Here is a 17070-nt window from a genome sequence, read left to right as displayed (position 1 = left end):
TAGTATAGGGCGTGTGTGTTTATCCATTTATACGTTCTTTCCATCCCTTTTCCATACCTTCTAATCTATATATTCCCAAACATTTTTATCAATTTCGATGCTGATATGGTATCAAAATCTGAAGTTTTATGGTCGTCAACATTCGATACCGACATAAACGGGGTGTCATAAAGAAGTCTATAATGGCAAAAGAGTGCAAAGGTCATCTTGTTGCTAATAAAAACCATCGTAACTCAAAACTTTAAGGGGAGTATAAAAAGGGACTAAAGCTCTACGTGATAAACCTGAATATCTGAAGAATTTGTCAAACTGAAATCCGTTTACTTTGTTACTCTTTCGGCAATTTTATTTGTTATATTTTTAAAAATTATAGTCACTGATATGCCTCATAAAATGCAACACATCTGAACGCTGTTTGCCCTTCTTATTTGATATTGATAACGTTGTTTTTGGCTGGTTGTTTTCTTCAGACCAGAAGTGAACTAACCTGTGTTTCCTATCGTCGTCCTAATTGTGACGATTAGTTTTTAGTGTTAGTTTACTGTAATCAAATTTGCCGCATTGAGAACAATACATTAATGTTAGCTTTTGCAAACACCATGAACTCATGCTAAGTTTATTGACGAAAATGATCTTCGATTTTTCCACAAAGTAGTTCAGCGATGCTTCGCAAGTTTGCACTATAAATTATACTAAATATTCGGACATGCTTTTTACGTAGAGGCACCAAATTCAATTTTGGGACTCTCCCCTTTGGATTGGATTCATTTCATCCTCCTATACGCATGACATTCTTGAATATTTTCGGATTACGCTTGTCCACACCACCGCGATTAATTGAAAACATGTATTATATATATATATATATATATATATATATATATATATATATATTGTTTACATACTTGATCTATACATATCATAGAAATGTTATATATATATAACATTTATGTGATATATGATAAAGCATAAACAATATATGTATATGTATATGTATATATATATATATATATATATATATAAACAAATAAGTCTTCAAATGGTTTTTGCACACGTTTGAAATCCTTTTTGCTTGATTCTAGGGAACCAATCAGACCAAACATTCAAATCTCAAAACTAGACGATTTTTACGATGAGAAGGCGACTGAATGCGTATAAATTCAGACGAAAATCACTGAAGAAGAAAAAAAAGAAAAAAAACGGAAGAGCAGACGAACCTCCGCCATTTTTGAAGCAGAGGTAGGGGAAGCGCCACACGTTCCCAAGCCCGACTGCGTAGCCCACGGATGTTAGGAGGAAGTCGATGTGACTGCCCCACTGGTCCCGATCTTCGTCCTCTTTTACCTCCACCACCACCTGTTGCTTGGCGCTGCCATTTGCTTCGACTGTGTTGATGTCGACCTGACGGATAACGCCAAAGAAGTAGAGAGTCAGTACAAATGCATGCATCGAAATTATTTTCATTCTGACAAACATAAATTGACATGTCGTGCAATATCTTCATATAAGTGAGATGTAATGTGACACAATGACATTGATTCAGTAGATCTATTTCGTCAACATAAGAAAATGAATGTCAAAATGACTCTAGTAACATCAAAGGAAAGTCACTATCTAATGTGCAAATGATAGTTACTTCTCATATCGTGATGTGACAGCCCTGCTGAAAAGAGCACAGTGTCCCACAGTGTGAAACACGATATGTGAAACACAGTGTGGACACATTGTGAACACAGTGTGAATCATTGCATCAATTTACAGTGTGAATCATCAATTTACAGTGTGAAACGGAACATCACTATGTGAACACTCTGTGAAAAACCACACCACAGTGTCAAGTCATCTTCACACTGTTAAATTCGAGCGTTTTCACATTTTCGACTGTGTGAACACACTGTGAACACACTGTGAGACACTGTGTTCTTTCCAGTAGGGAGGTGTGATTGTATTTGTTCCAAACAGGGTGATCATAGCGTGCTACAAACAGTAAATTACACACCAATGGTGAAATATGAATATATATGGTAAACATTGATGAAGGGAGGGCGGTAACGAAAGATGCCATACGGTGAACCACATCTACGCAAGGATGAATGCATAACAAGGGTGTTACCATTTCCGATGGGAAACAACAAGGTCACATTACACATAGTATTCCCATATACACTAATAACGGAAATACTGGTTTGCGACTTGCCATCACGAATTCAACACTCATGAGCATAATTCTGAATCAAACAGAGCTTATTCCGGAATTTGACCACTAATTATTGGCACATTCAATGACAAATTGGTTTCCCGACATCCGGTTAGCACGTGATTGCCATGCGCGACGAATTGAATTACTAGAGGTGAACTCGTGACATTAGTAGACGGTTTTATGAGCGTGTTAATGTAACAGCCCGTGTAACTGGCAGAAACAAAAGCAGCGCAAATTGATTAATTTTCAGTGATTACGCGAACCAAAACAGGAAGCCAAGTTTCCTATTCGGGCTTTGCTCAAAAGGTTTTGGCCTTGGCAATTTTGCTCCAATTTCGTGATGACAGGCCGATACATTGAGGTCTTTCTCAGAATCCTGTTCAACCAGTAATTGTCTTATACTGCTTATACAAAATAATGGTGTATATCCTGACCAATGGTATAACCACACTTACTATAACTAAGCAACCAACACTTTCAATACACAGACGACACAATATCCACACTGCACTGAAGTTTAAAGACATTACTTGTCGAGATTGCTCTTTGCCCGAAATATAATATAGAGAGAGTGACGCACAATGGAAATGAAGTGTGAATTGAAAGTCTGATATGCGGTTTTTTTCCTCGGTTTACGAGCAATTTATTAATTTAATCATCGTTTAGTTAGGACGCAATCGGTTTTGTCATTCTTTAAAACAAGTAAACTACAAACATTCTTACGAACTATACAAATCCGGAGAAATGTCTTTAATCTGCCAGGCAATGTGGAAGGACACGTTCGTTCCGTGTATTCTGCCAGTGACTTAGGTCACTAGTATTGATTTTGACACTGATGTTGCATTCGACGGTGACTTTGACAATGAAACTGACTATGACACAGACATCGAAATATTACGTAACGTACAACATGAACCTCCTGAAGTAGACTTACTGCCCCCGAAGACTCGGTATTGGCCACAGAGAGGTTAATATGGATTCCTGAAAAGATGGATCAAAAGAATGTGATGCATACACAATAATAGACCTGTGAACCAGCCAATCTTGTCCTTAACCCTGTGACTACATGGGAATCTGATAAGTTTTTCACACAGTCTACAGAGATCACAATGTCATTAGGAAAACTGTAAGGTATCGACATGAGGTGTCCTTAGATATTAATGGATTATGCGATATATCAGCGGTCACGGAGGGTTTGTTAATGGTGTTGTTAAATTTTGAATTTGTATATAGGTCCTATGTAATATCACATTTCATATTTACATTATACTAATATACTGTATTTTGTATCAAACCAAGTGGGCCTATATAATATATTTTCTTTCCATCCAGGGGTATGTGTAAATATTGTTAGTTCCGCCAGCCCGTGCACTTGATAAGCTTAAAATCTTATTTTTATATTTATATTCAATGTATTTGTAAACCTGTTAACTTAATACTCAAACCCACGGTTGTACGTTCTCAAACAATCAGTATTGATCAGCTGGTATAGGTAATTTCAACCGAGAAAAAAAAACAACTAAAAACTAAAAAACAAACAAACATACAAACAAAGTTACCAACAATCATATTTTTATCAGCATATGTTTTCACCAATAAAGAATACAGTATAAACAATTGCTACTTCTACACCCATATAGTAAAAATAAGCGACAGAAATTGTTTAAACCTTGCGGTGACCACATTATTTCACATCACAAGAGTAACTACATGAACTTACATAACGTGTTATTTACACACTTATTTCATACTTTGCGTATAAACACTAGACATTTTCTCTCATCATGGAGTAAAAACTCTAATTCAAAACTACACTATAGAGACTAATTTGCACTGACTGATGTGTCACTATACAAAATCATCTGTTTCCAAGTGTGTCTGTCCATCTGTCTTGCTCTCTTTCTCCCTCCCTTTCTCTCTCTCTCTCTCTCTCTCTCTCTCTTATATTCATATATGTATGTGTGTGAAGGTCACGTGATGTCAGAGTAGCGGCACCGCATTTGAAGAAGCTCCCGGATTTTTGCAAGAAATTGGTGGAAATACGCAAACTTTCTCCATAACTACCAACAAAATGGACGTGAGAAAGAAGGACTATAACTTTCGTTCGAATACTGCAACGAAGAAGGTGTCATATTCGTCTAATTCGAAAAAGGAGACTGTTCAAGGTGTGGCTAGGAATGCTCCCATAAGTGGCGCCATATTACCTACAGTAGCAACGGGTGGCGCTTGCAGTCCTGTTAACACCTCCATAGCGTCCAGCGCCAGCGATATTTCACTGGTAGAGGTTAGCGGCCAGCCGGTTGCTGCCCCCATAGTCCCACCTGAACTTTCCGTGTTCATGCAGGAAATGAAGAACATGTTTACGAACTTTACCACCCAGGTGAATACCAAATTAGACTCAGTGGTGAACGAAATTACAAACCTGAAAACTGAGCTTAAAAACACCAAGAAGACTATCTGCGACTTGGAAACTGGACTGACTCACACGTCTGATCGTCTAGACGCCGTTGAGAACGACGCCATTCCAAAAATGCGGTCCTACATTGACAGTAAAATTGCTGAACTGGATGATAAACTTACCTTAAGCGAGATCCACGATAGGAAGCAAAATCTTCTTATCTACGGAGTGCCATCAAAGCCAAATGAAAACATCCTTGAATCTGTGAACGAGATCTTCTGTAACTTCCTGGATATCACCGAACAGGATGCTGCCCGGATTCCTCTCGTGGCTGCTCACCGGCTGCAACAACCCCAGCGAAGCTCTACCAGGAGCACATCGGAACCCCAGCCGCCCGCTATCATTGTGCGCTTTGCCCGGATGAGCGACAGAGATAAGCTTCTCCACGCCTACGAGCACAGGTCCCGTCAACCGCGTCAACCGCGTCGTCAGCCGACTCCTCCGGGAAGTGACCCGGTCCAACCCACCTCTGCCCTCGACAGAGTCTCGATCCGCACGGACTTGCCTCCGAAAATGAAGCGTGAGAGAGGCAGACTTGCATCACTGGCCTACAATCTTCGGAAAAGCCAAAATCTTTCGACGAGGATCAAGATAGCTGGTACGCGAGTTCTTCTTCAAACAAGGAAAAACATGAGGAATGGAGGAACGCCTGAGCGCTGGTCAAACTATACGGAGTGATTATCCACGTAATGTATCCATCATTTTTTCACTTGTCGACAAAACAATTCTTACTGTGTATCTTAAGTTCGTTTGCCATGATAAAAAAAAGAAGAAATAATCATACATATACTTATTATATAAGTTCCTGTTCATGTCAAACTGAAACAGATAGGCATATCGTTTCACTCTTCTCCTGACCCATCGATATGTCAAAATTATCCAATTATACATTATGGAAAAAAAAATTGTCATGCTGCGATATCACATATATATACTTAATATACGTTGGTTGTACTTTGTGTTGAAATTACTGACCCAGATCTCATCGAGAATACAACTTGTGTTAGAACTATTGACCCAGTTTCCATTGAGGTTCTTGGGATTGTTTAATTCAGATGTTTTGATACGATGTGAAACAAGCTCCCCCGGTTTATTTTATGTGGGAAGTCTTGTTGTTTGATTGTAATATGACATTGACCAAATTCTCAAGACATCTAAAGAAATTGTTGTGAAATTGAATTTATTCCAGTCAAAAGGTTTTGACGCAAGTTGTCGTATTCTTAGAGGCAGCACAACCAGTGTAGCCAAACAGACTCATTGTGATGGGCATATTTCACAGCATTGTTTCTTTTGATAATTTAATTGGGCTTATCATCCAAAGGTACCACTTTACTTTCATTCTCGATGAGATCTAACAACAATCCTCAATCATGCTGCAATGATAGAGCTCATTTGTATGAGCTCAGTCCTCAATTCTTTGACCGGTGAATGTAATGAGTTGAAGTTTGAAGGACATAAAGCTTTTGTTGCTGGTGTTTCAGATAAGAATATTGTACTCATTCTATACACCTTGGATCCACGACATGTATACTTTTATACTTTTGTCCAAACACTGATCTTGATTTCACCTGTCACGATGCAAAGTTGATTCCCAATCGCTCTGTCCTGGATACTGATAGCATGATTTTGTATATTCTTTTTTTTTTCTTTAATACATAGACTAACTCCGTCTATAATGTAGATACAACATGTTTCGATCATTTTTCGTGCATCACTAGAAAACTGAGTAAAACTGGTCATAGAATCATCATGAGGTAATTGCTTTACTCTTGATGATGTTTGTTTGTTTGCTTCTGGCTGGGTGCTAGTAAACAATTTTGACACGAACTTTTAGTGAGGATAAGGATATGGGGGGAGGGGGATGGTCCGACATAGATTGCATGGAGGAGACAGATGGAAATAGTTTTGACCCTGTGCGGACCCACATTCATGTCCTTTTTTCATGCTTGGCTCAGGTTATCAACCTCACTTACCTGATTTCGTTACGTAAGAAGATTTCTGTACAACGCAATTGTACATAGTCAACCCGCAGGAAAAAAAAATACAAACCTATCGATTACGTAAGAGCAGTGACTCACTGCGCTCGTGCGTTCAATAGCATTAGCGTATCGTTATCATTTTATAGACATAATTTTCATAAGAATGAGAGTAGTTGTACGCATTCCAAATGCCACGTTAACTGGCTGCGGCATTGTCCACTTCAAATGCAGAATACGTATTGCAGAAGTCTGTAGGTGAGAGTTCATGACTTACCCTATAGATGTCATCCTTGTAGCGTCCTTCATGATGGAAATTGGGTGAGGAACGCCAGTCACTATGGTCACATGTGTTGCTCCTTTTGTTCTTATTTTTGTTTCATCACGAGTTTGTACCATTGGTTTGGCAGTCTTGGGCTGCTCGAAGTTTACTAGATTTGGTTCTTAAGATGTCGAGATGTTGGCAAGTCTCGCTAGTCACTCAATCTCTGGATTTTAATTTTGTTTTGATTTCTACTTTATAAGTGAGATTCAATGAAATACTCTAATGTTAACTATATACAAGTTAGGCACCTTGATAGGTGGTAATACTCTTGACAATTTATAAGACGATTTGTGTTTATTTGGCTCAAACAGAATCATTGACTCAGTTTTATCGAGGCTCTAGGGACTCTCCAATTCAGCTGTTTTGATATTATGAAACAAGCTCCCTTATTTTGATTAGGAAGTGTTGTTGTATAATTGCAATTTGGTCTGATTCGACTTCTTAAAGCATGATAAAAAGTTGTTGCAAAATCATATTTATTCCAGTCAAAAGCTTGTTGACACAAGTTGTTCCATTCAAATATCCGTATTGCCAAACAGACTCATTTATGTGATGCGCTTATCCCACAGCGTGATTTCTTTAGATAATTTCAATGGGCTTAATGTCCAAAGGTACCACTTCATTTTTATTTTCGATGAGATCGAACAATAATCCTCATATTATGCCGCAATGATACGGCTTATTCTAGTATGCATAATCTCAGCCCTGAATGCAATAACTTTCTGAGTTTGAAGCACACGAAAATTTTGTTGTTCTTTTTCTTGTTGTTTTCTCACAGATGCGAATATTGTACTCATTTTATACACCTTGCACCTATAGTTTCATACTAAATTGTCCAAACCCTGATTTTGATTTTGTCTGTCACGGTGCAAAGTTAATTCGCATCATTGCTCTGTCCATAATGATTACAGGATGATTTTGTAATCCTCTTGCTTAAATAGACCAACTTTATTTTTTAGAGCCTATCATAGATATTATGTCATTTACAGACATTTCGAATATTCTTGTGTGTTGTGTTTGAAAAACTGAGCGAAACTGGTATTACAATCATTATGAAGCAATTGCCCTATTGCTGTTGTTGCTTTTGCTAGCTGTGAGCTAGTATACTATTGTAATACAATGTTCTATAGGATGAGGATGGGGGGGGGGGTAGCCTGACATAGTTTCTGTGGTGGAAACAGATGAAAATAACTTTGGCTCTACGCGGGAACCATGTTCATGCCTTCTTCTGTTATTTTTCCATTCATTGTACATTGTTTGCTCAGGGTATCAACCCTGCTTGCCTGATTTCTACGCGGGAACCATGTTCATGCCTTCTTCTGATATTTTTCCATTCATTGTATAATACATTGTTTGTTCAGGGTTCCAACCCTGCTTGGCTGATTTCTTTATGTAAAAAGATTTCGGTTTAACCCAATTTATATAGGCAACTGAGAGAATTTGTTTTGATTACGTAAGAGCAATGACACATTGCACTTGTACGTGCAGTGGCAATAGCGTACCATCATCATTATCCTGTAGTCGTGATTTTTATAAGAATGTGAATAGTTGACCGCATTTAAAACGTTATCCAACCAGACTGCATTTTCCCCATTATACATTTAACGCATAATAATGCATGCCGAAGTCTGTATAGACAAGGGTTTGACTTACCCCAGCATCCCAGTATAAAGTCCTTCATGATAGAAATTTTGGCGAGGATCTCAAGTCACCGTGGTCACATGCAATGTTCCTTTTAATTTTTTTTTTTTTTTTTGTTTCACCGTGATTTCGTGCCATTGAGTTGAGGGGTCTCAGGCTACCCGAAGCTCACTAAAACCTGGTTTTTATCACGTTGTCAAGTCTCGCCATGGTGTCACTCAACCTCACTCTGAATTTTATTTTGTTCTGTTTTGTTTTGATAGATAAACCTTTGCGGTATTTTGATGCCCCCAATCTCAGTATAAAGATCCATAATATTTGTTTTGCATAGGATTTTTCCCTTCAATATTGCATCAAACTTTGTCAGTTTTCACAAGAATAATATAACATCCCTTTTCTAATCTGATACTGTGTAATAATGTATATCTCATTCATATCGTTAAAAAAAGTATGATTAATCTTACGCTTCTTATTGATTGCAGCATGATTAATGTCTGCATTTTCTTTAAGTTGCTCTTTTTAGTGCTGCTATATTTTCATCGTTCACTTCCGTCATTCTTGATTATCTTATATTTCCTCACATACTTTTCGCCAAGACAAAACGTAGGGAGCTTTTACTGTTTTTTTTTTCCTCTGTTCATATGCCCTGTACTGATTCTACTGAATTCCGTTTGCAGACCTTGTCATTTAGTGTGTACGCTTTCTACTTGTGTTGTTTATCTTGTTCTTCTGTGTTCTTTGATTGTGTCGCTTGAACTCTATGTTAATATGTTTTTGCCTACACGCTGTACTATCCCCGAACTCGAAATTGTTTGTGATTCATTTACGTTCACACATATTATTCTTTTGCAACCTTGCCAGTTGACATGCCTTCATATACTTTATGTTCTGCGTTATGGCTAATCGACTTAACGCAGCATTTGACTCCCTTGATGACGATGAACTCTTTGATTTGTTTAGACGCTCGCCTACAGAATCAACAAGTCAATTCAATTCACGTTCTTCTGCACTTTATGAAAACCTCGTTGCCAATAATGTTAATTTTTTTTCTAATGATTTGTTTGATGATTTTGACTTTGAACATGATTCCACTTTAATCTCCTCCAAATATGTTACGGTTGATCAATTCAAAGATTTTGTGAAAGATTTTTCAGAAAGTATATTTTCTATAGTACATTTGAATATTAGGAGTATGAATAAGCATTTTGATGAATTACAGGTATTGTTAGATAATCAAAATAAACAACAAATATCTGTAATAGGTTTAACTGAAACATGGTTATCATCTGATATCAATTTACCGTATGCATTGAATGGTTATGATTTGATTGTAAACAATAGAGTGAATAGGACCGGCGGCGGGGTTGCGATTTATTTATCCAATGACCTTGAGTTTGATACTTGTGATGATTTGAATATAATGAATGATATAATAGAGTCTTTGTTTGTTGAAATTTCCATCCCTCAAAGTAAAAATATTATAGTTGGCGTTGTTTATAGACCCCCAAACTCCAGTTCTAAAGATTTTTTAGATAGTATGACGAATTTATTAAAAAGCCCTCGTTTTGTTAATAAATGTATTTATATAATGGGTGATTTTAATATTGATTTGATTAAGAGTGATGATAATACGTCACAAGAATTTCTTGAATTGTTTTTGTCATCCTCTTTTTTGCCATTAATTTCCAAACCTACACGTGTTACAAATCATTCTGCCACCCTCCTTGATAATATTTTCACTAATTCTTTACAAGTTTTGAATTCTTCTATAATTTTATCCGATATGACCGATCACTTTCCAATTATAACATGCTGTGACCTTAAACATTCGGTTAATAAGTCTTATTTTCCTTTATTTAAACGTAGAGCCACACCAGAAAATTTAGCTAGTCTTGACGCTTGTTTAGACAGGGTTGATTGGTCAAGTGTTTGTGATACTGATGATGTTAATGTATCATTTGATAATTTTATGGAGATAATCAATAAGCATTTAGATGATTATATTCCCAAACTAAAAGATAAGTCAGTAAATTATAAAACAACACCTAAACTTCCATGGATTTCGAAATCTCTCCTCCGTTCAATTAACAGAAAAAATAGGTTGTATTATAAATTCAAAATGAAAAAAACTGAGGAGTCAAAAAATAAATATACATCATATAAGAATATTTTGATTAAGGTCATACGATCTGAAAAGCGGAAATATTATACCATTCAGATAGAAAAATATAAACATGATGTGAAGAATACATGGAAGATATTAAAGCAGGCCATGAATATATCAAAAAAGAAATTGAATATTACAAAAATAAGATTTGATAATAAAGTTGTAGAAGATTCTGGTAATATAGCAAATATTTTTAATTCTTATTTTTCAATGATTGGAGAGAATCTGGCAAAAGAAGTACCGCAGTCCGATACGCATTTTGCAAAATTTTTAGGTCAATCCAATCCCAGTTCTATTTTCTTAGCTCCAACTACGAAATATGAAATAATAGACATTGTTACTGCAATGAATGATAAACGAAGTGCCGGTTATGATGATATAAGTAATTTTATTATAAAGGGAATTATATTTTCTATTGCTGACCCACTTTCTCATATTTTCAATAAATCCATATTACATGGTGTTTTTCCTGATTGTATGAAAATTGCTAAGGTGTGTCCTTTATTTAAAAAAGGAGACAGTTTTGATATAAGTAATTATAGACCTATTTCTCTACTTTCATCCCTATCTAAGGTTTTGGAAAAATTGATATTTACAAGAACGATTAAATTTCTCAATTATTATAATGTTTTTACGAATTCTCAATTTGGGTTTCGTCAGAAACACAGCACCATTCATGCTCTTTTGAAGTTTATTGATAACGCCGCACATACTATAGATGACCATTCTCATCTTGTTGGTATCTTCCTGGACTTCTCCAAGGCCTTCGACACAATTAATCACGAAATTTTACTTCATAAATTGTCTCATTATGGTATACGAGGGAAGGCCTTGGAGTGGTTCAGGAGTTACCTGCAAAACCGAAAACAATATGTATCTTTGAACGAGCACAGCTCTAGTCTTGAAGTTATTAAATGTGGCGTCCCTCAGGGAAGTATATTAGGACCTTTACTTTTCATCATTTACATAAATGATTTTTGTAGATCATCCGATATACTTTCTTTTATACTTTTTGCCGATGATTCAAATATTTTCTTCTCCCACCAAAATCCAATCACTCTTGTCGATACTGTTAATTCTGAATTAAAAAAAGTGACTCAATGGATAAGAGCCAATAAATTATCACTGAATCTTCAGAAAACTAACTACATGTTATTCAGTAAGTCTATAGAAGTTTTACGCACAGATATCATCTTTGATGACGTTCATTTAGAGCGTGTATCACATACAAAGTTTCTCGGTATTACAGTAGACGATAAACTTTCGTGGAAGCCTCATATTATTAATATTAGTAAAATAATTTCGCGTAATATTGGTATTATTAATAGACTTAAATCTCATATCCCGTTGTCTTCTTTGCTGACGTTGTATTTTTCATTGATATTACCTTATTTAAATTATGGAATTTTAGCATGGGGCAGTGCCCATCAAACTTTATTAGATAGATTATTGTTATTACAAAAAAAGGCACTTCGTATTATTTGTGGCGTTTCTCCATGTTCCCATGCAGATCCATTATTTGTTAGATATAAGATTTTAAAAATCAAAGACTTGTTTTTCTTTCAGCTGGGTCAGTTTATGTTTAATTATAACACAAATGCACTTCCTAGCATTTTTGATTCAATGTTTCCACGAAATCAATCTTTTCATAATTATCCCACCAGGCGATCAAATGAGTTTCATTTACCCCTTCTGAGAACGTTATTGGCTCAAAATACATTTATATACAGTGGCCCTAGATTTTGGAATTCTTTAAGTTGTGATATAAAAAATTCTTTATCCTTGAATTCGTTTAAGCGTAAGTTAAAAATTTTTTTGTTGAACTCGTATTAAGCTATATATGATTCATTACCTAGCTGGTCTTTACAGCCTAAGGGTTCATCGTCAATCATTGATTTCATCATTGTGTATTTTTTACATTATCTTATTTGTATAAACTTTGTTCGGCTGATCGAGCTGAAACACCTCAATTCCCTCTTCTGATCCAGATGTACAGCACCTCAATTCCATCTTCTGATCCCGATGTTCAGCGTGTTGGCTTTTCCTTTCACTTCCTTTTTCTTTCTCTCCTTTCTTTCCATTGTTCTTTTGTGTTTTATTACTGTCATGGTATACTCTACTGTAAAGTCATGTAAAGTCGTTGTGTTTCTACTGTCTTGTTCTGTCCTGTCTTGTTCTCTCCTGTCTTTGTAAAAAAAAAAGTTCAATGTATTCATAAGAATCCTTTGAGTGGTTCACAATTTACAAGCATGCTTTTCAGTGAACCTCTCAGTTCTTTCTTTCTTTTTTTTTCCCTCCAAACATAACTTTGTATTTTGCCGATATGCATGTATAATTTCATATTTGTTAAACATTATCTACCATGTAAAGTCGAATACATGCCTATGTTATATCTTCTGATTCATTTCGTGTTATGTTTGACGAAAAAGAAAGAAGGAATGAAATAAATGAAATGAAAAATGAATGAAATGTAATATGTATATATAATATATATATATATTATATATATATACATATATATATATGTATATATATATATATATGAAGAGTTTCTTTGCAAAAACCGATAAGTCCATTTTTGAAGATTTTAAAGTACGGTCTCTGTCATAAAGTACGAAATAATACCTTTTAAATAATATATTGGTCACTACATTTAAAGGTACATTTTTGAAGTTATGGTCAAAAGAAGCAAAAATTGTCTTATTATTCTCTTTATGTTTCTTGACCTTTAATCGCAAATATCTCCATTTGACAAATATGGACTTATCGGTTTTTGCAAACAAACTCTTCATATTTATACATATATATATACTTTACATATCAACTTGAGAGAGTAGACTACAGATTTGAATGGACAATGTACATTGAACGCCAACTTAGCAACTGATATTTCGGTATCTTTAAGCTGCGATAACGCGCCTACTACTTGTAAGTTTCAAAGCCTTTAAACGTACTGCATGATTGATATGACAAGCGAAATGAATTCTTAACAAAACAAAAATGTAGATTGCATTTTCGAATGCAAACCGCGATATCTGACACCTTCTTATCCATATTCTCGTATAAGACTGTGCAGTATGCAGCAATAGAAGACATTACCTCGATTTTAACCATACATTAATTCGTGGAAAATGTAGGCCTAAATATACTAATGTTTAGTCTCTGCTGTTACTCACATAATACACATCCACATACTATATTTGTGATAAACTCCGGTCAGTCTCGTTCTGTTATTTCATTCACTTTCATATAAATTCCAAACAGCGTTGGACATCGTCAGTTGTTTGTAATCATTCAACACTCATTTTTTTCCTTGAAATCATGAGATCCTGAGATCATTTTTACCTTCATTGTCAAGCCACGTAAATTTTAGATTCAAACTAGAGCAGAATTTCGAGGACACTTTTCTAAGGGTATCGTGCATGATCGCTGTTTGTTTCAAACGTGAGACCTTTTGATTGTTTTCTTTCTCTAAAGTGTCACAGTATTACAAAAAAAAAGTGAATGAATATAACACTCGAGCAGACTTCAGATTCCCTTTCACAAAAAAACAACCCCACAATTATATTCAATTCAGCCATCGACTCCTTATGACACAAGCATCAAATTAATTGTCCGGACGCAGTACACAGATTATGTGATGTCATAAACACACTTAATGCTATATCTCCTCATGTACACATCTTTATATCCACCTCTTTTTTTCAGCTTGTAAGGAGATCTTTCCCCCTTGACAGTCCCCACATCTTTATACATGTATTTCTTTTTTACAACCCTAGAACACACACCTGAACTTAAACAACTCTTTCTTTCTATAGATGCATTCAAGGGGCGGCTTTTGGTTATTAACCACCAGCAAAAAAAAAAATTAAAAGGGAGTTTCAAAGAGAAGTCTATGTTCAGTTCTCTAGAGCTGCTTCCAAGAAAGAAATACATGTACTTCCATTTCCAGGCGTGTTTAGAATATCATTGATGCCAAATTGCTATCATTGGTTTCATAATACAAAATAACTTCAACGTAATGTTTTCTTCTATCTGTTCATAACTGTCATACAAGATGCAATTTTTAGGTAACATCTAGATCTCTTTTCTGTAATTACGAGAATTGTGAATTTAGTTGGAGTTTCTTCAAAACACAATGGATTTGTTTCGACAGGGAAGTCGTCATTTAATCACTTTCTAGCAGATTAGCCATTTCAGTGGGGATTTTTGTAACATGTAGACAGAAGATACTGGTATAAAAAATGTCGGGAAAGGTTTATGAAGACAGATATATTCTCAGTGAACAGCCATGTAGATATCGCACAGAATTTCCAGAACATTAAGGTTACAAACACTTTTGTGTGTTCTTTAAAAAATGAAAAGAATGTAAATACTGATACTTTTTTTCTGAAAATTGAGCAATAATCGCGATTGGCCAAGAGTTTCAAAATGAAAGTGAATATATTCTGACTGTCGCATTGCACCATCTATCACTGAAAAATAAAAAAGATTGGAAGCTGCCCAGGTATTCATAATTTATACTCACTGATTTCTTATGTACTGCCATGGCGAATACTTCTTTCAATACGATTTCGCTGGTATTAAACAAGTTTCTCTTCTTCCGCACCGAACTCCGCCAGTTCTGGAATAAAAGTGAGCTTAGGACTTTACATGAGAGGAAGTCTGGCCGACAATGACGTCATTTATAGGAATCGCGCACGCGCAATGTAAAAACACGTGCGATGGAAAAACACACAAGATGCCGGTTGGTCCTCTTTCCGTTGTGCTAACAACGGTTTGTGTTAGTTTTGCTCTCTGTTGAAAATGGCATTAGCTCGTGCACGTGACTTATTGAAGCTTTAGAAAGAAGATGAATGAATGAATATTTCTCAAGCAACAAATAACCAATTTATCTCTAATAATTCGCTTTTTCCTTCCAAGCTACACATTGTTTTTTACTGTTTTTTTGGTAAAGGTATATGAACTTTGTTCAACGTCACCGCGAATGGGATTCCTAATTCACGGACCGGTATGTAACAGCGCTCATTACCGCAGTATGGCCTCAAGTGAACTAATTCATGGAATGGTCAAAAGAAAAATGTGAAAATTACAACCATAAACGGAATTTTTTTATCTGTCAATAATTTCATAATTCATCAAAATTAATCATCATCTACTAAAAGAGATGATGAATTGCAAGAGTCGAAGTCATAATTATATTCTAGCAATGTATTCTTTCTGAGGTGTACATTTGTCCTTGTGTCACCATTGTTGTTTCTGTTGCGTGTGTGTGTGTGTGTGTGTGTGTGTGTGTGTGAAGCTGCTATGTCGCCCAGCGTTGATCTGTGTATTTTTCCCCTGACACGGATTGATAGAACTGATCAAATAGCTACGCCTCAAATCACGTCACTGCCATAATTATTGCTCATAGTACACAGACGCCCATGCATTCGAACCGTGCTTCAGTCTTTGCTCCGACCACCCCCCCCCCCCCCCGATCCTTCCCGGATTTATCTTGGCCTGAATAGAATCTAGTTATTCTACTGGAATTATACAAAAGGCAAGTACTTTTAGAGGACGGTTCTCAGAACATGATTTTCAAACGAAATCGAAACAAAAGCAAGTTCGTGAATTCAAAACAACTTTAGTAACACTGTGGATCGACACTGGCGTAAGTTAAAACCTACCTTCACATGCATAGTTTCTCCTCTTTCAATGAGGAAGTAACATGATACTTAATAACAGCAACAAAATTGGCAAGCTATTTACTCTTATTTACATTGGTCTATTTTTGCCTGCAGCAGACCAGCAGGATGTATATTATAGGTCTCAACGTATGGCAATGTATATACAGGTTGTTGGTGTTGTTGTTGTTGGCTTTGTTTTGTTTTTATCAAAGGAGGTATTTACAATTATGTGCATGATGTTTGTATGTATTATTTCCCAGCACTTTTCTAGCACTCTTTGTAGCTGTAAGCTCTTCTTTCCCTCTTTTCCCTTCCTTCTGAGGTACCCAAATAGTGCAAGCATAACCAAATAAGTGGATACGTTCATTTTTTTTTTTGCAGAAGATATATGTATATGTCAGTATAATTGTACTCATCAAAGACATGAACGTAGACCCTACTGGTTATATATATATATATATATATATATATATATATATATATATACATACATATATATATATTTTAATATATATATACATATATATATATTCTATATTATATTCTATAGAGTATCATCAGGATTGTTTGTGTGTTTGCACAGATAAGCGAGGGCGCGTGTGTTAAAAAAACAAAAGATGTTAAAAGCAGAGTA

At 35.7% G+C, this 17070-nt stretch overlaps 1 protein-coding gene across 3 annotated transcripts in view; it reads right to left on the bottom strand.

Annotated features, from left to right (window-relative positions):
• LOC139736154 (sodium- and chloride-dependent glycine transporter 1-like) overlaps positions 1-15379 on the bottom strand; it is a 31747-nt gene extending 16368 nt beyond the window's left edge. Inside the window, exons 1-2 of one of the 3 annotated variants that reach the window (XM_071646884.1) lie at positions 15296-15379; positions 1218-1401 (exon numbers count right to left, since the gene is read on the bottom strand). In XM_071646884.1, the coding sequence (XP_071502985.1) occupies positions 1218-1401; positions 15296-15316 (205 nt within the window). In that variant the 5' untranslated portion in view covers positions 15317-15379. Of the gene's footprint in view, positions 1-1217; positions 1558-3134; positions 3415-15295 lie in introns of those variants that run through there. The other 2 variants (XM_071646885.1, XM_071646883.1) reach the window with 2 other exon arrangements.
• Between the last annotated feature and the right edge of the window lie 1691 nt (positions 15380-17070).

This window comes from Diadema antillarum, unplaced genomic scaffold (genome assembly GCF_040938485.1).
Source record: "Diadema antillarum isolate AM-2024a unplaced genomic scaffold, OU_Dant_1.0 seq00000626_RagTag, whole genome shotgun sequence".
In the NCBI taxonomy this organism is placed as follows: domain Eukaryota; kingdom Metazoa; phylum Echinodermata; class Echinoidea; order Diadematoida; family Diadematidae; genus Diadema; species Diadema antillarum.
This window is presented reverse-complemented; position numbering and strand designations above follow the sequence as displayed.